Source organism: Lepidochelys olivacea (assembly GCF_965140295.1).
Source record: "Lepidochelys olivacea isolate rLepOli2 genome assembly, chromosome: 1".
Taxonomy (NCBI): domain Eukaryota; kingdom Metazoa; phylum Chordata; order Testudines; family Cheloniidae; genus Lepidochelys; species Lepidochelys olivacea.
The window spans coordinates 267691023-267714082 of record NC_140411.1 but is presented as its reverse complement, the minus strand read 5'-3'; the positions used below and the strand labels follow the sequence as shown (position 1 = coordinate 267714082).

The 23060-nt window shown below is 40.0% G+C and overlaps 1 protein-coding gene across 6 annotated transcripts in view; it reads right to left on the bottom strand.

The window, feature by feature from the left end:
* Positions 1 to 23060, bottom strand: part of ANKS1B (ankyrin repeat and sterile alpha motif domain containing 1B) — a 754152-nt gene that overhangs the window by 497951 nt on the left and 233141 nt on the right. For 4 of the 6 annotated variants that reach the window (XM_084617337.1, XM_084617340.1, XM_084617339.1 and 1 more), the window contains exon 10: positions 22421 to 22586. In XM_084617337.1, coding sequence (XP_084473463.1) covers positions 22421 to 22586 — 166 coding nt within the window. Of the gene's footprint in view, positions 1 to 21168; positions 21214 to 22420; positions 22587 to 23060 lie in introns of all 6 variants that reach the window. The other 2 variants (XM_084617338.1, XM_084617336.1) reach the window with 1 other exon arrangement.

Below are 23060 nucleotides of genomic sequence, written 5' to 3'. Positions count from 1 at the left end.
AAAGGAAACATCAATAAATTAATGGTTTAATTAGAATTATAAAGAAATCAGGCAAGTGGAAACCAGACCTTACAATATCAATTAAAATATGAATTCACTGATGCCTGTGTCCTTTAATGTGCTACAATATTAGAAGAAAGCAAACTTATCGTATGAACAGTAGTACACAAAGTATCAATGTAATTTATACAGCAGCAGTTTTTTATTTTCCTGTACGTGGGGGAACAACTGTACATTGAAAATCTCCTGACCCAGAAGGTCATTCTCATCTTTGCCAAGTATTTTAAGATAACCAAATGATAGACAGCATTGCACTCATATAGTGCCTATTTATTATATTGTTAATTATTATTAAGCAGGCAATAAGTATGCCAGTACCAAGCAGAAAACTAGGCCCTTTCTAAAACACAATGCTGCACTTGAGTATTCCTGAATATACCGTTTAAAAAAATGTCTAACCAATTCAGTAAATTTTTGACAAACAACATTGCTAAAATCAGACACTTTCCTCAGCTTTCTACTGATGTTTTTAAATATAGCATCTTGGGGCCAGATAAACTGGTGTGCTGCTTTGGTGACACAAATCAGATGTAAATACGGTTTAGCTGGTAGCAGGTTTCCAGCTGTATTGTGTCACACTGTCTCTGGAGTTGTGTAAAACAACTAGAGTATATTGGTGAATCTGACCATATATAGTTTGTCAACATTCAAATCTCTTCTGAATTTTAGATTTAGAAATTAAACATTCCTGAAACTCAGCATGTTGCAGAACAAAGGCAGTCATAACATTTTTAAAAAATTAAAAATAAGAAAATAACCACACTAGCTCTGAAAAGATTTTATCATAAACTTTCATCTTAATGATTTTCAACAGAATTATCTGTACAGTGCTATAGGAAATTACCACTATTTTATGAAGTCATTGGCAAAGCACAGCGAATGCTAAAATGAAACCACTCCCTTCAATAATGAAGGCTTCCATAGACATCCATGAATTGCGCATTCATCTATGAAGGAAAAATGAGTAAAATGATGACTTTAGTGCACCAGTGATTAAAAAGAACAGGATTCTGCACTCAAACATAGCTGTGTTTAAAAATTTGTTTTACCTGAAAAAAAAAAAAGTGGGAGTCCCATACAACTTGGGCTTGATTTATCCCTTGGGATCCATTAGGCAAGCCAGACTGCTGTTTCCAGCAATAGTAAACACCCTGGAATGGAGGCACAGTGGCCCAAGTCACTGAAGATGCTGGAGCCAGCAAGCACAAGCACAAAACTGGGCAGAGCAGTTCCCAAACTTGTAGAAGTTTCACTGATTCAGTACTTCCTCCAGGCAGACTCCACCAGTGTGGGGCTTCAGACGTAAAAGCTGTCCTTCCTTAGCAGAACCCCATAGGTGAATCCTCACCCCCCACCAATGCATAGCTACCCCCAGGGTACAAAACTCAGAATTAAAGACCGGGACAAATTACATATTTTAGGATCTAAAGACACAAGAAACATTACTCGAGAAAATGCGAAAAGAGCACATTGAAGACTCAGGCATGTAATCAGTGAGTAGCTAAACTTGATATATGGGAAGAACAGGTTGCGCTAAACTATATGCATTTGTTCTCTTGAATTTCTTTGTTTCCTATGTACTTAAACCTGAATTAGCATTGTTCTGAGTTGGATAGTAAATATATAGCTGCAACTGTTTTCTTGAAAGCACTTGTAGCTATAACTAGCTTGGTACTGGATCTGGTAGCTATTTTGAGATAGTGTTTGGAATTAATTACCAGTGAAGTACATTCCAGTGGCAGCAGGGAGTCTGGTTAGTTGTTTCTGCATCATCTTTGAGAGTTTGGGTATGATGATTATCAACTTTTTATTTCCTCTCATCACCCACAAGCAAAAATAGACCTTGCAATTTTTTTCAAATTTGCATAACCCTAGCAGTGCCAGACAATGGTCTGAAAAGACCTCTCTCATTAAGTACTAATGAGAGATGATTGTTCATTTACACTATTTCCTGAATAATTTTTTGGTACTCTGCCTCTGCAAGCAGTAGATGCCTAACAGAACTTCCCAAAACAATGCTACAGTTATTTATCCTATTTTTGTTTTTTGTAACCTCAAAATTATGAGTGTTTAGTATTGGCTTTTGCATATTTACATGGCATGTTTGCACTGTCTACAACTGACATTTCATAACCTTGCACATTTTCCTTGTTTCGGTATTCTAGTTGTTAGCTTTCTAGAAGGTGAATGAAGAGCAAAGAATGTCATTATAGATGCCAAAATGTTCAATTACATCAGTAATTAATTAAAAAATGGAACATCTTATTGATCTTCTATAGCAAACTGTACCCCAAAGAGAACAATCTAGGATGTTACTGAGGATTGATTGTGCTCATATTTATGTTAATAGCAAAACTCCCCTTTACTGCAGTGGGAGCAGGACTGGGCCATTGAACTCTACCCTGTATATAGTACAATATTTTGCAAAGTGCATATATAGACAGACTTTGTTGTTCTGAAAGCATTGTCAGAACTTTAGTGGCTGACAGATGAGGTATGCTTTATTTGCAGTCCATTTCCGAATGCAACCAGAGATATGTCATCTGAGTCAACCATCCTAATCTACTTTAGCAGAGTTGACAGTAGCCTCCAGAGATTGCTCTTGGTAATCACCAGACTTCAGCAGTCTTCAAAGTAAAAGTCTGAAGTATTCGCCTATATCCAGTCTGCTGTACAACAGCACAATGTAGTTTCCAGACAACATTACATATGTACAACCTTCCTTCTGTGTTAACAAGTATCAATTACTTAATAAAACTCCTTTTAAAAACACTGCAATTATAAAATAAACCAAACATCTGGAAGCTTGAAATTTCTACAATAAGGATGAAATTTAATAACAACTAAGTGTTTCGAAGTCTGGTAACTATTGGTTAAGGTTAAGATACTCACGTTATAGTTAAGTGTCGGCTTCCTTAATTCTCATTTTGACTTTACAACCTTAATATCATTATTTTAATATTTTTTGTATAAGTATTCACAGTGAGGTTTTGTTTCATATTAAAAATGCATAAGAGGTCTTTTGGTACATTGGTTAATTATACATTGGTATATTGGTTAAGTGTAAGGGGTTGTTGTATACATACAGGGATAGCCTCTGATACATGGTCAAAATTAACATAATTTGTTGACTCTGTACTATGAATTTCATGGCAACACAGAAATTGACATATCAGGTCAAACCAGTCATCCATCTAGCTCAGTATTCTCTCTCTAACATTGGCCAGGACAAGATGCTTCAGAGGAAGGTGAAAGAAATACTGTTAGTTGTTGGCTTATGATATTAAAGCATGAGTGTTTACAGCACTGATAAAAAATATCTACTGTATCTGTGGATGTACGCATTACCTATCTAAATATACAAACTTTTTTTAAAATCCAGAATTTTAAGTATTTTGATAATTAACATCCTAGTAAGATTTTCTCACAGGTTTTACAATTTTAATTCTGTTTTAAAAATTTTTTCCTGGGAATCTCCTTAGTCTTTTTTCTTGTTTTATAGATATGCCAAGAACAAAATAGTCCATGTAATGTAGAACCTTCTCTAACAGGTTAGTAAATGTAAATTAAACAACATCATATACTAGCTAACACTGCTGTACTCTCATCAAATTTATCTTCCGCTTGGTAGCACAGCAGCACAATTTCTTAAACTCTAGGGCTTCAGAATCTTTTAAGTCCTTTAACCCAGTGAATTAAGCTCCAGATTTAAGGAATTCTGTAGGCTGTACCAGTGGATTTTGTAACATTCAAAGCCAAATCAAGAAAGTTAAAAGACTAAAATTAGAAGTGAATCTTGGAGACGTTTAAAAATTCTTCACATCAAGTGTTTCAACTTGTGGAGCTTACAGTCTCCCACTGAGGCCACAGACTATATGAAGTCTGCATAAAGCTCAGGGATTTTTAAGAGCTGCAAAAATCTACAGCAAATTAATTTTTAAATTAACCTTCAAAATTTGCAAAATACTCAAAGGCGTCATTTCCAGTGACAGAAAATTAAATCAAATACAGAATTCTTAGATAAAGCTTTTTTTTTTTTTTTTTTTTTTTGGATATATGACCTGGTTCTCTGAAGCAAAGGGGACTTAAACCTGGTGGATCCAGGCAGCAGAGATTCCCCCAACATGGGTGAATCCTCCAGTGACGTAGAGCCACAGTGGCAGATCCTATCCACTGACCACATCCAGTTACCAGCATAGGGAGTGTTTCTGTCCCCCAAGACAGAGGAAGCATACGGATCCCCTCCAAATCTCTGGCCTTGCACAGCTTAACCAGACTAGAGACATTGGCTTACAATGTTGCAAAAAATATATTTTTTTTTACAAAAATGAAATGCCTCTGATTTTTTTGAACTGTCATATCTTATCTTTTTGCCCAACATTACCAAAAATGTCTCCTTTGCCAGAGGATCATATATGAGAAATTTCAGACAAACCACTTGAATTCTGTCAAAGTCACAGAGAATGAAAGGAGAAGATGGTCAAATCAAGCTTACAATGGACAGCTAACAATAACCTTGGCTATAAAGAAACTATTGTTTCTCTTTAGGTGGTGAAATACCAGGTTTAGTCAAGACCTGCTGTGGGCATTGTGCTAGCTGCCCGTTTTAGTGGGGCTGGGAAGGAATTTTTCTCTTACTGCCAGATTGGCTTAGGTGGAGTTGGGGTTTTTTCGCCTTCCCCACAGCAGGTTCAGGAAGGGCTTTGTTCATGCCTGGCATGGCATGAAGGGTGGTAGGCTTTATGTCATTATAGAAGTCGGGCAGGTGTCCAGTGCAACACTTTTCTTCAACATTACTAAATGGGTCTAAGACTAGCATATCAATTTAGTTAAGGTTTAGCCTGCTCTACATACAATTTTTCAACCAGGAGAACTATTCCAGCTAGGAAAGTGACTTCTTCTGAAAGAGTTATACCAGGGATTGGCAACTTTTGGTACATGGCTCAGGGATGTGCTGGCCGCCGCTTCATGCAACACGCATTGGCCTGGAATGGCAAACCACGGCCAGTGGGAGCTGTAATTGACCGAACCTGCAGACGCTGCAGGCAAACAAACCGTCCCAGCCCACCAGCGGATTTCCCTGACGGGCCATGTGCCAAAGGTTGATGATCCCTGAGTTATACCATTACATCATCTAGTGTGGGCACAATTGTACAGATAAAAAGGTGACATGCCACTATAGTTTATTTCCCTACTTAACTAGGATTGCCACCTTAGTGGTTTTTCACTGGTGTGGCTGGCTTTTTTTTTATGGCCTTGCCAGCTGCTGGTCCAAATATGTTTTATGGCAGTTGGTTTGTGTGTGGTTGTTTGTTTTGCGCTTTTGCCAGGTATTATTTTGCTGTGCGGCTGGGTGGCTGTGTATGCAGTAATCTTGTAACTCTTGTTGCAAGTGTCACAGCTGCTAGCACATGGTGGCTGCCAGGCCAGCATCTGCGTCACTCTCTGCATGCAAACACATACATCACTCAAATCTCTTCCAATAAGTGGAGGGGAATGGTATGTGGATGAGAAAGGGAGAAGCAAGGTTTGCTTAGCTCCACTAGAATTATTTTGTTACTGGCTGCTCTAGGTACCACCTCTCAGGAAGGGTGGGCTCCACTGCATGGGGTGATATGATGTACTATGTAAACCAGGGGTGGACGAACTACGGGCCGGGTGCCACATCCAGTCTGCCAGCTGATTTAATCTGGCCCTCGAGCTCCAGCTGGGGAGCGGGCTCAGGGGCTACTCTGCACAGCTCCCAGAAGCAGTGGCATGTCCCCCCTCTGGATCCTACGTTTAGGAGCAGTCAGGTGGCCCCCGCCCCAAGAACCACCCCCACAGCTCCCATTGGCCGGGAACTGCGGCCAATGGGAGCTACAGGGGTTTCGCCTGTGGACATGGCAGCCTGCAGAGCTGCTTGGCTGCACCTCTGCGTAGGAGCCGATGCTGCTGCTTCCAGGAGCTGCTAGAGGTAAGCACCGCCCAGAGCCTGCATCCCTGAGCCCCTCCCACATCCCTGCCCCAGCCCTGATCCACCTCCCACACTCTGAACTCCTCGATCCCAGCCGGGAGACCCTCCTACACCCCAAACCTCTCATCCCCAGCCCCACCGCAGAGCCTACACACCCAGCCTGAGACTTCACCGTCCCTGCACCTCAAGCCCCTGCCCCAGTCTGGAGCCCCCTCCCTCACCCTGAACTCCTCATTTCTGGCTCCACCCCAGAGCCTGCACCCCCTCTTGCATCCCAACCCTAATTTCATGAACATTCATGGCCCACCATAGAATTTCCATACTCAGATGTGGGTCTCAGGCCAAAAAGTTTGCCCACCCCAATGTAAATGGTAGTACAGACTGGTGCAAAGCAAATGGAATGATCTTTTTGAAGAGCCTGAAAAACACATTTTCTCTGATGTGCTCTCAGAAGGGTTCTCCCACATTTGCACTATTCAGAGAGACATTTTGGGGAGAAAAGAGATGCTGATTAACTTGTTATTCTGTCTGAAGTTAATGATTCCATCTAGTGTGATACAGAAGAGCCAGGGAGCAGTAGGAGAGTGCTAGATGGGAAATATATAAACTCAAGGCTAATTAAGGAGTGGTTCTCTGTAGACTAGGGAAGGTGACTGCAGATTATTTGGAGCACCTGCAGTCAATTAAGGCTCTGTTAGGAAACTAATAAAACCTCCTGCTTCAAGCAGACAGAGAAAGAGGAGAAAGGAGGGAGGACTGGAGCTTGGAGGTGTGCTGTGAGACTTGGAAAATCAGAGAACCAAAGTAAGGGGTACCCTGCCCAGTAGGGGAGGGAGACTCCCTTCCCCCGCATCTAAGGACTGCAGGTACCCTACCCAAAGGGGAAGAGGGTAAAAACCTGCAGGGGTTGAGAGGGGCTGGGGTTCAGAATGAGAAACAAACCCAGACCCCTTCCCTCCTTTACCACCTTCCTGGGCCACTAGCGGGGCCATTGACGCCCCCAGAACAGGGGCAAGAGGTGGCATCTTAGCTCCCCACCAAGAAAAGCGCAAGACCCTCTAGACTAACATTGGCCATCTTGTCACACTAGTAAAATTATTCTGCATCTATAACAATGCAATAGCATCCCCAGTGCTATACCTTCTGCGTGGTATTCCTTGTGCAATCAAAATTTCCATATGAGGTGGCCTCGGATTGTATTTTTTGCACACCTAAGCCTACCAGTGAAGGGAATTTTGGGTCTGCAATAAATGCAAAAATCTGGTTCATGACTCTTTATTGCATAAAATAAAAGTGATAAAAATAAAAATGAAATATAGGGAAAAAATGGAAGAAACAGTGTTCTGGCAGCAAGCTCCACGTTGCTGTCACGAATAGCAGATGCAGCAAGGGAGAGAGAAACAGAGAAAATGGAAGTGAACAAGATTTGTTATTACTGAACTTCAAATAAAACAAGAGGTTTTTTACAAGATATAATACTGATTTCCTTCATTGGGAACCAATGTGTTTTTAAACCAAATCACCAACACTATACAAAACAAGTCTGTTCATTATGTACAGAAGTGGTTCATTTCTGTAATTAGTAAATATTTTAACAAATATTTTGAATGTAACACCATAAAGCAAACTGTGCCAAGATTTTTGCCTTTTAAGTCTACTAAAGTTACAGAAAAGTTGACTTCAGAGTTCTTCTACCGTGTCTTTTATGCTAATGTACAAAGTCTGTTCCTGATATAACACAATGAAAATTCTTTCAATCTTAACTGCCAAATCTTGTGGCCCTCTGAGGCCAACCTCCTTAACAATTCAGACAAATCCTAAACTAAAATTTTTAATTCATAGAATATCAGGGTTGGAAGGGACCTCAGGAGGTCATCGAGTCCAACCCCCTGCTCAAAGCAGGACCAATCCCCAATTTTTGCCCCAGATCCCAAATGGCCCCCTCAAGGATTGAACTCACAACCCTGGGTTTAGCAGGCCAATGCTCAAACCACTGAGCTATCCCTCCCCCCAATTGTAGGCATCTGCATAATGAAAAGACTGGTAATAAGATATGAAGCATTTCACACTTAGATTACTAGTTCAGAACTGACACAGATCAGCAGGAAATGAAGTTAACATTGATAGCTATACTAGTGAATTATGCTAAAACATCAAGGGCCCAATTGTGCTGCCATTACTCAGAGAACACTTACAATAAGGGATCTGTCTGGGTAAGAAGTTCAGAACTGGGCCCTAACTTTTTAGTGTTAGACTGTGACTGGCTCAACACAACTGCACAGGAAAGTAGCAGAAATATAATTACTACAAACCACACTTATGCAGTCATATCAAAGCAACTGTATCCTAGCTCTGGGTGGTGAAAGGAACACAGTAACCACATAGCAGATGCTCCTTCCAGGCAGAAGTGATGGGAGCAGGTGGGGAGTGTACATGACCATAATTCTGCCACATCTAAGCACCAGCCAGTGGCACTGGCAGGATGTATACAGGCATGAGGAATAACCTGCACTTTGAAAAGGAGCAAATTACTCCTTCCCTGCACAACTGGGGTACACAGGAACAGGGACGGCTCCAGCGTTTTTTGCCGCCCCAAGTGGGAAAAAACAACAATTGCCACCGAACACGGAGGCAGAGTGATGGTGCAGAAGCCAAATTGCCGCCAGCAACCGAAGAAGAGTTGCGTCCCCGCCGCCGAATTGCCACTGAGAGCGAAATAAGATAAGATTTTAAAACAACATTATCCTCCATATACCTGCTCAAACTTACAATTAACCATCAGTTTTATATCTGTTTAAATTACAGACAGAATAATGGCTGAGAGGCTTTTTAAAAATGCAGTTATTGAATAGACTAAACTGGTTTGTATAGTACCTCTGTGCATTTCATCCCTAATTAAAATGAACTAGCAAAATAACTTAACTAATAGCTATTTAACAAAAAGGAAATCTGATAAAAAGCATTTATGTAAAAACTCTAAAATAGAGAACCTCAAAAACAATTACATGTCACTGAATCCTTGATTTGAAAAAGTGGCTTTGTTGAACAGATGCAGTCAAGTCTATGACACAATCATTCTGCATAGTAATCCCACTTGGGTGAATGAAGCCTAGTTCTGGTTAGAAGTTATGCATGTTGATGAGGAAAAAATTATACTTTCAGTACTTAGTGCCTAAAACTGTTCAAATATACCCTGAAAGCTATGTTTCCTTTGATTGTTGTTTAATGGATGATAATAATAATAATAAATAATGAATCATAATGCAATGTTTAACAATATGTCAGATTGACATTTTTGTTGGTAAAAGAAAGACTGTCAGTACAATGGAAATGGAATGATCATTCTACCCTTATAAAACTATGTTTATGGACACATATTGGGATAGATGCACACCCACGTGTTTTGATGATTGGTTGCACAATTGCCATTAAAGGTTCTTACTTCATTTCTACATGTATTACCTTTGGGAAAATGCTACAGTACTTTTAGGAATAACTCTTTTTGTGCGGCGCAGCACATACGTGGAGGAGCACGTTAAGCAGAGTCATTAGAACATAACACATCTTAATTAAACACACAAAACTACATTAAAAGAACGTTAAGGTTGCAAAGTCAAGCACTTAAAAGTTAGGAAATGCTAAAATTAAAACAGCCTGTGCAACCTTAATTTGGTCCCTGTCCACAAATGCATTATGATACAGGTTTTAATTATATGATCACATACTATTTTTTCCACAGGATCCTGCCTCATTCAATGATTCAGTGGAATGTGCCTCATTCAATGCACAAATGAGTACTTATTTAGCACAAAATGAAGATGTCAAGCACAAAATTAATTAAGGTATCAAGGGAGATGAAGAGAAGAAATTCTTTAAATTGCCTATCCACGAATGCTCTGAGCCTAGGCAGTAAACAAGAGAAATTTAAATTGCTCGTTTATGAGCAAATTTCATTCAACATAGTTGGTATTACTGAAACTTAATGGGAAGAGTCTTACGATTGGAACATTAAAGTCACTGGTTATAACCTATTTCGTAAGCCAAGTGAGTGAGCTAAAGGAGAAGGGAAGTGACAGTCTATATAAAAAATGGGATTACCCGTTTCCATGTTCCTGACAACTCAGAAGCAGCTGATCTTGAATGCTTATAGATCTATGTTCTAACATACAAAGCACAAGATGGGGTACTTGATATCTGCTACAGACGACCAAATCACACTAGAGACTAGGATGATGGGCTCTATAAATACCCTTCAATAATGTGTTGGGGAAAAAACTGTTATTATGGGGGACTATAATCTGAGTGACAGTCTGGATATCTCATGCTACCCGTATTAAAAACGTCCTTGAAATTTCTAAAGATTATAGTTAACATCCCCTCCAAGGATCGTTACCTTGTTGTGATGGAGGGGCTTGCATGTTCCAATGAACCCCAGGGCTATGTCATCTGGAGCCTAGTGCTCCTGATAGGGTCACCCTAGGCAAACAGGTCTGGGGGGAGGTTCCATACTAAAAACAATCCACCTCAAGATCCTCATAAACGCCCAAAAATGTCCACACGAACCTCACCTGGATTAGGGACACTACCCCCCCAAGGGTGGTGTCAGGTGAGTGTCTGGTGGTTGGGCCACCCACATAACTCAGCCACGCCCAGCCAGAAAAGTTGACATGGACCCATCTTGTGGGCTCACCACCCACAAGGTGAAGGGTGAGGGTCAGGTGAGATGCCTGAATAACAGCAGGAGGACAGACCACGACAGACTGGTCCTCTGCATGGAAACTGGCCCCAGGGCACCTGATAAGGATGCCCCCAGGAGGCTTCTGTTAGAACTCTACCAGACACGTCCCACTGGGCAGAGGCCCAGAGGCTGACCCAGGACATGATGGAGGAATTATATCTCCCAGCTGGCCTGGGAATGCTGGGGAATCCCCAGGAGAAGCCAGAACCTGTTGCAGAGGAAAAGGAGGTCTGGTCCCTACTCTCCATGCTGCCATCATGACCCTCACCAGGAAAAGTGGCAAAAAGGAAAAAGAAGAAGATAATCAATTTTCTAATTCAAGAAGTGTTGCACCCAACACAAGGGAATTATTTTACACACCTCAGCTTCACAGATAAAGAGGAATTAATCACAATAACTAAAATTCAGTGGTTCCTTAGGTGCAAGTGATCATGACTTGAAATATTTGTTATGAGGAAACAGAATGAAGTCTTAATTAGTAATATTATACACACATACACACACACTTGGTGCTTTAAATGGGCCAATTACAAAACTGAAAATGATTATGAGCCAAATCATATAGAAGAAAATATTTAAACATAAAAATGTGAATGATAATTGGGAACTGTTTAAGAACAATTTACTAGATACCCAAAAGCCATAATCCAACTGTTGTCAAAGAAGGCTACACTAGTTTTAAAAAAAACAAATACCGAGCCTGGCTTCGTGAGGATGTGAAAGCAGTATTTTAAAAAATAAAGTTATATAACAAATGGGAAAAGGGGAGTTGATTATAATAAATAGAAATTAGAAGCTAGTAATTGTAGACAATTGATAAGAGCAGCAAAAGGACACAAGGCGAACTCTATAGCCAGCAGAGTTAAGGACAGTAAGAAGTCAGTTTTTAAGTATATTTGGAACAAAAAGAATCCTAACAATGACACTGGTCCATTTACTAGATGGCAATGGTAAAACTGTCAATAATAATGCATAAAAGTTCAATAACTATTTCTGTTCTGTATTTGGGAAAAAACAGATTGTCACAGGGTATCTCCATCGCTACCCTATGAACCTCACTGCCTGACTAGTTCAGGTGGTTCCACAGTCATAAACAGTCATATGCCAGGCTGTTTATTCTTCACCAAGGTGTGGATTTATGTCCCTCTTACATCCCCATAACATGCAACACAGAGTTATAGCCAGGACAGGCTTCCCTGCAGCCCTCACTCGCCAGCCTGTTTTGTCTCCTGATAGTCTCCCCACTTACCTTGTTACCCCAGTGATTGACACACAGGTGCTCACAATCCCGCAAGAGAAAGTGTATAATTTCCCACAGCTCAGCCTGCAGCCTTCTCCAGGTTGCAGCATTATCAGTGATCAGGGTGCGGCTGATAGCACCCTATCACACAGATGATACAGTCACATCATGAAAATGAAACACTTTCGACTCCAACAGTAACTCATAAGGATGTTAAACAGTAGCAACTAAAGTTACACATTTAAAATCAACAGGTCTGGTTAACTTGTATCCAAGAGTTTTAAAAGACCTGGCCAAAAGCAATCTGGACCATTAATACTGATTTTAATAAGTCTTGAAACACTTGGGAAAATTCCAGAGGACTGGAAAAAACTTAATATTGCCACAGTTAAAAAGGGAAAGCAGGATGACCTGAGTAATTATAGGGCTGGCAGCCTGACATTTATCCCAGGCAAAATAATGGAATGGTTGATATGCAACTTTATTAATAAAGAACTAAAGGAGGTAGTATAATAAATGGAAATTAGCATGGGTTTTATGGAAAACAGATCTTGTCAAGCTAACCTGATAAAAATAAATAGTGATGTAATAGACTTCTGCAAGGCATTTGACTTGGTACTGTATTAATAAACTAGAATGTTACAAAATCAGAATGGCACACACAAAATGGATTACAACTGGCTAAATGATAGATTTCAAAATGTAATTGTAAGTGGAGACTCATTGGGCAGATACTTTTGGTGGGGTCCCAAAGGGATTGGTTCTTGGCCCTATTCTATTTATATATTTTTTATCAAAGGACTTAGGCACATTTCATTGGGACCTAAGAATGTGATTAGATGTTTTGCTGAATTTGGGGCCACAATGTACACATGGCCACTGACACAGACATTTATATAATCTATGCGTGCAGCTGAAGTGATTTTAAAAATGGGTCTGTTTCCATATTTATATAAGATTGTAATTACACCCATCTCCATCACTATTTCTTATCATATACTGTCCCTTCTTTCTCATAAATACGGTGAAAACAAAATAATAATTAGACAGTTTTAACCCATTTCAATTTATGAAAATTAATTTTACACATTATTTTTATGCTTTTCTTCCAAGAAGCCTACATGAGCTCTCTCCCTCTTCAAATGCCTTCTGTCGGGAGTTTGAGCATCACTGGTCACATGGGTAAGATTCAGCCCATGAAAATGTGACACAGCAAGAAGCAGTATTAATCAAAAGCTTCCACTGACTGCTACCCCATCTGTGACATGTAAATTTCATTTTTGCTTAGTGCAAAACAGTTTAACTGGCAAATGCTGCTTTAAGCTAGAGGCAAGAAATAGCTAAGTGAAACAGAGAAAAGAACGGTTTTGCCTTTTTTACAAATACAGCAAAGAACTAAAAATTTCAAGTCATGTTTTGCATTCGCAGCTCCTCGACACTTTCTAGTTATGGAATAATTTGAGGATTTCAGGTCTTCAGTCACATTTCACATGGTAAATGTTTGTCCTAGAGGATATCTCTGGTGTTTAAAATGCAGATTAACAGGGACAGCAGATGGGAGGGACTGTTGGCTTTGTCTTCTACTCCTCAGTCTGCTCAGGAGAAAGAGCAGCATACTGCCTGGACAACTTTATAATTTGATTTTTCTTATCCATTTGCTATGAGAATACATATGTAAACTGAGCCACATAGCAGTGAAATAGGTGCTTATATATGTGCCAGTGTGACAGATATGATGCAGGGAACACATGGAGTATTCAAAGACTATTGTATCAGATTTATAAATGTTAATGTGTATCTTTATGCACTGACTAATGATTGTATTCCAAGCTAAATGGGTGAGCTAAACTATTCTACTGACAGGAACCAAAATCACGGGGAGTGGGAAGGGAATTAATGCAAATCCCTATGCTAGTAACAAGCCCCTGGAAGTTTCACCCCTTGGGGAAAACAACATATATTGATTTGACCTAGTTCAAGAGGCCGGACAGTCAAAGAACTGTTAATGGTATAAAGCAATCGTTCTGACACAAGGAGGGTGGTCACTCTCAGTCCAATGACTGAATGAAACTATGGAAAAAAGAGAGAGGGCCCTCAGAAATTACTTGAAGTTCTCCAGTGCCATCAGGGTCTCCATATGGAAGATGGGTGAATGCCTGATGAGCTAAGATCTGCGTGTAATCTGTTTATTTTTTTTAAACATGTTTTCTCTGCAATGTTTGGGTTGTGAAAGCTGGCAGTGATCACTGGTTAACCTTATCATTACCCCTGTGGATATGTCTACATGGCACTGAGTCTCAGAGCATGGGTCAGCTAACTCGACCTCATTGGGCTTGGGCTGCATGGCTAAATATTGCAGTGTAAACATTCAGGCTTGGGCTGGAGCCTGGGGTCGGAGACCCTTCCCCCTTCTGGGATCTCAAAGCCTGGGCTCCAGCCTGAGCTTGAATGTCTACACTGCACACAGCACAAGCCCTGCAAACCCAAGTCAACAGCCGCAGCCATGCCCGTGGGTCTTTTATCACAGTGCAGACATACCCTAAGAGCAGGACCGGCTCTACTGTTTTTACCGCCCCAAGCAAAAAACCTGCCGCCGCCGAATTGCCGCCATGGATGGCAAGAGAGAAAGAATCTGCCGCTGAATTGCTGCCGTGGCCAGCGGAATGGAGAAGCTGCAGCCGAATTGCCGCCGCCATGGAAACTCTGCTGTCCCTTTCTGACTGCCACGCCAAGCACCTGCTTGGAACGCTGGTGCCTGGAGCTGGCCCTGCCAAAGACAGCATGACAGCAGGTGCTGAATTAAAGTCAGACCTGCTGAGATAATCACAGTAAATTGCAGGATTCTACAGTTTAAGGCTCAGATCTAGAGGGAGTGTGTCACAGGACTCCACACCAAGAAAGATGACAGCTCAAGTCCTGAGACAAAAGTGAGTTACCCTTAAGGAGCCCATGAAAGGATCAGGGGTGCAGTTACCACAGGAACTGTGACGCATAGAAAAGGTTACTCATCTTTTGCAGTAATTGGAGTTCTTCAAGAAAGGTTTTCCCCTGTGAGTGCTCCACTTCAAGTGACTCCCTTGTATAGTAGTCAGAGAATGAGTGCACCAAGGATCATGTTACATCCATGCAGATTTCAGAAACTGGAATATCTTTGAGTGGGGCCACAGACAAACCGTGATCTGGCAGAGTGTGCAATCACTCTCAGGGGAGGTGGAATCTCAGCAAAACCATAACAAAGCAATAGTGCATCCAGAGATCCATTTAGAAAGTCTATGTGGAGGCAGAGGCTCCCCTAGAGCTATCTGCAATAGACAAAGATTCAGGGGGGTCTTCCGGAATGGCCTAGTTCTGTCCAAGTAAAAGGCCTTCTTAACATCTAGCGAATGAAAGACATACTCATGTGTAAAGTGATGTGGCTTAGGGAAAATAAAAACAAAGTGGATAGTTTGGTTAAAGTGAAAGTCAGAAGTAATTTTAGGAAAAAACTTTGGATGGGTCATAGTAATACTTTCTCCTTGGAGAACACAATAAATGCAGGGCCTGCCATTAGAGGCCCCATCACCCAGACCCTTCAAGCCAAAGTGATGACTACCAAAAGGTCTTCATAAACACATGTAGCAGTGAGTATGTAGCTAGTGGCTTAAAGGGCTGTTTCATGAGACAGTTAAGAACCAGGTTAAGGTCCAAAAGTGGTGTAGAGGATCTAATGTGGAAAAAATTCATGTGGCCTTTTAGGAATCTCATTGGAGTCAGATGAGTGAATATTGACAAACCTTCTACTGGCACATGGAAAGCTGTTACTGCCACTAAAAAAACCCTCGATGGAACTCATAGAAAGGCCTGATGTTTTCAATTCCAACAGATAATCCAAGATTGTGGAAAGAGATGACTGGATAGGAGAAAGATGGCACTGGTTATACCAAAGATTTTATTGACACTGTTCCCTTGGTCATAGTAGTCTTTGGTACCGAGCCCTTTACCACTGAGGTATGGGACTTAGTTGAAGTCTTAGTGTGCTTCATGGTACCCAAAGTGCTCAGAGCCTCATTAGCACTTCTCTTGGGACCTAAGATCTCCTGTGACTGGATCTTCTTTGATGAGGAACTCTCTGTTCTCCTCCTCTTACTCCCCTCCTTGGAGTTTGAGTGGGAAGCTCTCAGTACTGCTGGTATGGTTATCAACACCTCACTCATGGAGAGTGTTTGAGACTGCAGTTTCAATGCCATCTTCCCCTTGGAAGGTCTCAGTGATCATGCTCTTGACAATGACAGGGCACTGACAGAGGTGGAGGGTCCCTGTCAGGAGAGTTCTCTGAACCTGGATCAGAAGCCGGTCTTAAGGCTTGCTCCATCAGTAAGAGCCTGTACCCTTAAAAGAAGGGTTGCTCCATCATTAAGAGTGTATATCCATAAAAGAAGTGCAGATCTTGCACTTGCTTGGACTATGAGAGTCCCCCAAACAATGAATGCATTGGGAATGCCCATTGTTAATGGGGACTGCATCTCAACATGAGAGGCACCTTTAAACCCCAGGGATCCCAGCATCCGCTACAGAAGAAAACTTGTTCAAGCCCCTCAATAAGGGAAAAAGAAAAAACATTTACATGTATATTTAAGAAAAGAAAAAAGAAAAGGGGAGGAAATGTTTCAACAACTCTAAGGTATTAAACCTATTACTACTAAGAACTAACTATCAAAGCTAAAATGCTAATAAAAGAGGGAACAGGCACAGAGCAAAGAGAATATAAGAACATAATATAAGAACGGCCATACCTGGTCAGACCAAAGGTCCATCTAGCCCAGTATCCAGTCTTCTGACAGTGGCCAATGCCAGATGCTTCAGAGGGAATGAACAGAACAGATAATAAAGAGGCACATGCTAAATTCAGTCTCTGACAGAAGGTAGTTGAGAAGGAACTGAGGGCGGTTCACCTGTGCAACCCTATATAGCCTTAGTAGGGGTATGAGGATGTGAAGGGCACATGCGTGGGTGAAATGGGCACTGCTACCAAAAATTCTGAGCAAAGGTATAGGGGCATATGTGCACCTAAAGTGGAGTGCCCACTGGGACATTACTCATAACTGAAATTTTGTCATTTCCCCTGTGTAACTTAATGGAAGGGTTACCAAGTGAGATCCCAGTATTTTGCCAACTGTTTTACCAGAAAGCTTACAAGGAATGGAAGATGAGAAGGATCAACAAGGAACGCTACCTCCTGGAGGTCAGAAAGTGTAGGGATAAAGTGAAAATTTTCAAAAACCAGACAGATTGGGACCTTGCAAAGAAAATTAAAACCAATAGTAAAAGGTTCTAGAGCCATATAAATAAAAAGAAAACAAGGAAACAAGAAATGGAACTACTAAGTACTGAGGAGATGGGGTGGAGATTAAAAATAATCTATCCATGGCCCAGCACCTAAGCAAATAATTTGCCTCGGTTTTTAATAAGAGAACGAGGATATGAAAGTAGAAATTACCACATCTGAGGTGGAAGTCAAACTCAAACATCTTAATGGGACTAAACTGGGGGGGGGGCAGGGGCTGGATAATCTCCATAGAAGAATATTAAAGTAACAGGCAGATGAAATTGCAAGCCCAATAGCAAGGATGCTCATTTAGACCAAATAAAAGCTGGTTAATATGGTTAGTGACATTTAATTGTATTGTAGGAATAAAGCAGAATAAGAATACTTACCATTTAAAATTAATAAAATAATGCAAGACGACAAAGAAAATTAGTGTTTGCCAGTATTCCTCTAAAATGCTCCACTAATATAAGTAAACAGCATGTGAGAAGACAGCAAGGTGAAAGTTACATTATGATTTTACTGTATTTGAACAATATTAAGTTCTTGTCTCCTACTCACTACCATTTATATGAGATGTTATAGGACTTGAGAAGTACACAGAGAAGGTCAATAATACTCATTCCAGGGACCATTGTAAATAAAAAGGAGGATACACTACAAAAATCTATATTTGCATTGGAAAAAATATGATTCAAAATAAATGGATATGATTTCAGATATTTAGTGAAGAGAAATTGCAACCCTAGGATGTTCTGCCTCCCACAAATAATAGAAGGTAATTTGAGAGGAAGTAAAAGAAAAGCAATTTCAGCAAATGTCAGCAAATTTTTAAAAGGAGAAAATAAATTGTGTACTCAAGGGAATATCTGACCAGTAAAGGTTCTTGAGGCATTGTTTTGGGAACATTCAGAAAATCTGTTATATTACTGGAGAATAGGTGCTTAGAAATAATACTACTTCATGGGAAGAATCCCCAACCTCCACCAAACATCACTAACTTTGAGTGTAAAATTTTAAAAGTTCTCTTTGCAAACAAATACTGGTGCATTAATCTAGGATATTTTTATATGGAAATGTGCACTCTATATTATGGCAGTGAGCATGATAAAAAAATTAAGTGTGCCATCATTGTCACCCTATTAGGAGGAGTTTAGTATGGAATCTATTACATTGTGTTCTGCTGATGATTTATATTTTGGAGCTCTGAATGCAGAGCATAGCTCTTTATAAATTAACCTCTAAGGAGAAGTAAATTGTGAGATTCTTTGTTAAGACCAAAATACTCTCTACAGAGCTCAGAAACTGCTCAAAGGGCTAATCAAGATCAGATAAAAGCATATGTGGGTCTCATAAACCATCTTGGATTCCATCTGCTTAAGAGAATCAGAATTAAAATATGGTAGTGGTGGGGAATAATGCATGGATATTATCTCCCTGACTTCTACAGAGACTACGCTTGAAATGAATACACGTGGAAACACAAAAAGAAGAGAAAAGAAGACCTTGGATGTGTTGTGATGCTGAATTTAGGCTCAGAGTCAGATGACCCATCCATATCTTTGCATCTGCAGTATCCACAGACATGGATAGAGTGGGTAATGCCTTGTGTTGCTGTAGCTATAGTGTGTTTTTGTCCCTCAGCCACCGTGTAGTCATTAAAGTTAAATTCATTTGCTAGGTCTTTAACTAAGACCATCAGTTTCAGTCCACATGCAAGTACAAGCATAGAAGCTCACGGTGTTATGGTATGGTAGCTCTACTGACTCCCAGAAAAATAGTTCATGTAATAGTGCATCATGGCAGTTCAATGGATGGGGTGCCACCTTCTGGTCAGTCACAAATGAAAGTCAGTGTTTTGGGGTATCCAGAAGCACTTATTCTGCAGACCCCAAGGCTACAAACTAACTGAACAATATGAAGGCAGGTGCTTTCAGGGGATGGAGAGGGGGAGGAATGTTGCAGAAATGGCTAGTTCTTTGGAGCACTCCTTTCCCACCTGCTCCACCTCAGTCTTGCCTGGGTTCAACTTTTGGCTAGGCACTGAGCAATCTGAGAAATGGTACTATTTGCACTGGAAAATACACAGTTTGACCCTGCAGTGGGTTAGTCTCTGCCAATTCAAATAGGAAATTCCCAGTCTGAACCAGCACACAAGCCTAGGTTTTGGCATGTGCTTCCAAGGTGCATAGTATTCTGAGCTATATCTTTTTTCTTGTTTTGGGTGGATGCAGTGGTTACTGACATGCTTTTAGGAGTTCTTTCCAATTCTGATAGTAGTGATCATGTAAAGCAGAGGTGGGCAAACTTGTATATAGTGTATATATAGTGTAGGAATATACTAGTATATGCCACCTTTTTATCACTTTTTAACAGTAAACTGCACCTACACTAGGTTTTTTTCCTGATATAACTATTTTGTTTAAAAAAAAAATCACACCCTAACTAAAATTATAAACCATAACCCTTTTCAGACTAGACCAGGCCCAATCTTCATTACTGCGGAACACCGAGTTTGGGTGTGACCTTTTACAAAAAAAAATCCCCTAGTTTGAAACAAATGGCCCAACTCAAATTCCCATTGCTATGAAATATAAATTGACAAATCCTCAAAGCCCACTGTCACAGGATAAAATATTACTACTGAGCTAAAACAGTCTTGAGATTTTACAGTGTGGACTTTTTAAAGTGTTTAACACAGCATTTAGCACACTAGCAGAACTTAGCATATTTACATTTTCTCACACAATCCAGTTAACATCTTTTCCTGGTATTTTAGTCACCAGTTAATTGATTTTTATGTAAAATGGGCAAACTCTACATCACTGCAGGTGCCTGGTAGTTACTATTTTAGCAACATAATTATCCAGTGCCTAAGGCCTCTTTTACACCTTTTCAATGGATGATGGTTGTTGATAAAAGTTCACAAAGCTTGACTACAGCCTTAAGATCAGGAGAATATTATGTCTGCCTTATTAACTATTATGATTTTATGATTTCACAAGGTTAAGTATGTCACATACATGGATCTTTTTAAAGATAGACAATAAGTAAATTAAAATGCCTAATAAAAGTGTCCAGTGCAGGCAATCCAGGTCTTACTCAGGAAAAAAGCCAAAGTAGGTGGATCAAATGAACTTTTCTGATCCGTTATGAGAAAGGCAATTCAACCCCCAATTTGCAGACTACCTAACAAAAAAAATTGCCTGAAAGAATTCTTTTTTTAAACTTTGTTTAATATAGAACTTCCACTCAATCCAAAGTTGCAAAATTATCCTTGGAAAAATTAATGAATGCCTCAGAACATTGCTGTGAGAAAGGTAAGTATTATCTTAATTTCAGATGTGGGAAAGGTGTGTCAGAGAGAGATGAAGTCATTCAGCAAGCCTGTTGCAGAGTCAGGAACAGAACAGAGGGTGGGATCTATGAAAGGACTTAGATCTTGCAAAGCTGAGCATCACACTGTGTAAGTTTTAGGCACCTAGAAAATCACAGGAAGAACACTGTGATCCACAAAGCCAAGTTAGGCACTCAGGCTCCCTATACAATGAATGGGGAGAGATAGGCACCTAAAAATGAGACCCACAAAAGCCAGCAAACTAGGAGCAAAGCCACCTAAGCTAGTCAATGGTGACAACAAAGATGTGTGCTAAATCCCACCCCTCTCTTGGAGTTAGGCACTACATCTAGACTGTAGTGAGGTGCTTATCTCTGCTTAGCAATCCATGATTGGGAGCCAGCCACCCAGAGTCCGGAGGTTTAGGCACCCAAGTTGTTTCTTGTAGGAATAAGTTAGGCACCTGCCTCACTCCACACAGAATGGTGAAGGAAGAGGTGTCCAATTTTAGTCTAGTGGTTAGAGAACTCACCTGGGGTGTGGGGCTCCCTCCAGCTCTCCTGTTGAAGCTGTACTGCTGTGAACAAATAACAAAAGAGTGATTGGATCATGGGACTGGACCCTGTGTTCCCACTGAATGACAGTCGTTCTCTCTCTGGCCTGATGACTGTTCCACCGTGGATAAATACGAGAGTGAGCGAGTGAGAGAGAGAGAGAGAGACTATAGACCAGTGGTTAGGGCACCCAGATAGGAGGTGGGAGCCCCAAGATCCAGTCCACCTGCTCCACTCTTGCATTATTTATCCACAGTGGAACAGAGGGGAAAAGAAGGAGCTGCCCTTTGCTCAGAGTAGATAATTAACTCATGATCTAGCCCTTAATAATCTGACATTCATACATATTTCCAAACCCATGATTCATGATCAAGATTATGATGATCAAAAAATCAGTGGTGTTGTTCCCAATAGTTCCATATACTGTTGTGATTTCTTACTTGTCAAAACGTGCTCTTATTCCAATTATTTGTATTATTAGAAGATTATACCTTGCAAATCTGGTACAAAGTGGTGACACAGGAAAAGTCAAAACAAGGGCAACAGGGAGAAGTATGTAATTCTGGAAAATGTAAACAGAGCCCTTGTTTATAGTATTATTCATATGACTCAGTATAATTGTTATTATCTTGTAAACATAACTCACTGCTGTTCAGAACTGTGTAATCCACATAGTAATTTGTCAAATTTAAAAATATTTTAGACTGTCATTTCATGTCTCTTTCAGTTTTTATTCACTGCATCTATATGAAATAGGCGCTTTGGGCTTTTATTTTGTATACATATATATTAATTCAAAGGTACTTTCTTTAATTTTATTCTCTGGTGGTTATTTTGTAATTGTTAGGTAGTTAGCTATTCAGAATCTTTTTTATTTATTTTGTTGTTTGTACTACAGATTAGTGTTAAGTACTTGGTAAAAATAGGATGGTGAGGAAGTGACTGCACATGCCTGGGAAATTTGCTCTAGAAATTTGGCTTTTATTCCTGGCTTTTCCACAGACTTCCATGGGAATCTAGGAAGTCATTTAACCCTTGCCTCAGCTTTCCTTCTATAAAATGTGGATAATATTTACATCCCTCACAGAAGTTCATTAATGGTATAAATCACCCTCAGATCCTCGGATGGAAGGCATTATAGTAGTGAAAAATATTATAAGCCAACAATGAAATATTACACATATCATCAGACTGTACCAGTGATAAGGTAAGAGAATAGTGGTGATTTACCTGTTCTTGCGGAAGGTACTCTTGCTATTTCTAATGAACAAGGTTTCTTCGTAACTGCTATGTCCATGAAATCACAAAGGTTGTTTTCATTTTCTGAAGGATGAGCATCAAGAGAACCAGAAGGTACTACTTCCAGTGTATAGCTCCTTTTCTTTCGGTAAGTCTCCTGAAAAGTAGAAATGCAACTACATGATAAAAATAGCCTTGGTGGATGCAGTAAAACTGTAAAAAAGAAAATGGTCCAATAACTCTGTCAAAAACAGAACTTAAAATTCAACAGTTTAAACAGATCACTTCCTATTGAAACCCTAAATTTAGTGACTAGAAGGGGTTACCTATAGTCTATCATAAATAAATTTCACTGTTGAATATTACATTTTAAAAATTATTTGTGAAGATTGTGTATGGATTTCTTTAACTCTTCATTTGACATATGGCAAGCACTCTAATGCAGTTGCTTTTATTGTACCATTTTTGTTAAGTTCTGATTCAGGTATATATCCTGATCAGGTTTTAAAAGTGTATTTTGTGAAAGAAACAGAATTATATAGAGTTAATAAATGGAATTTCTTTGTTTTCACGGATTTTGTGAGTCTGTTCATACTATACATATAACACATGGATAACCTGATCTATTGTT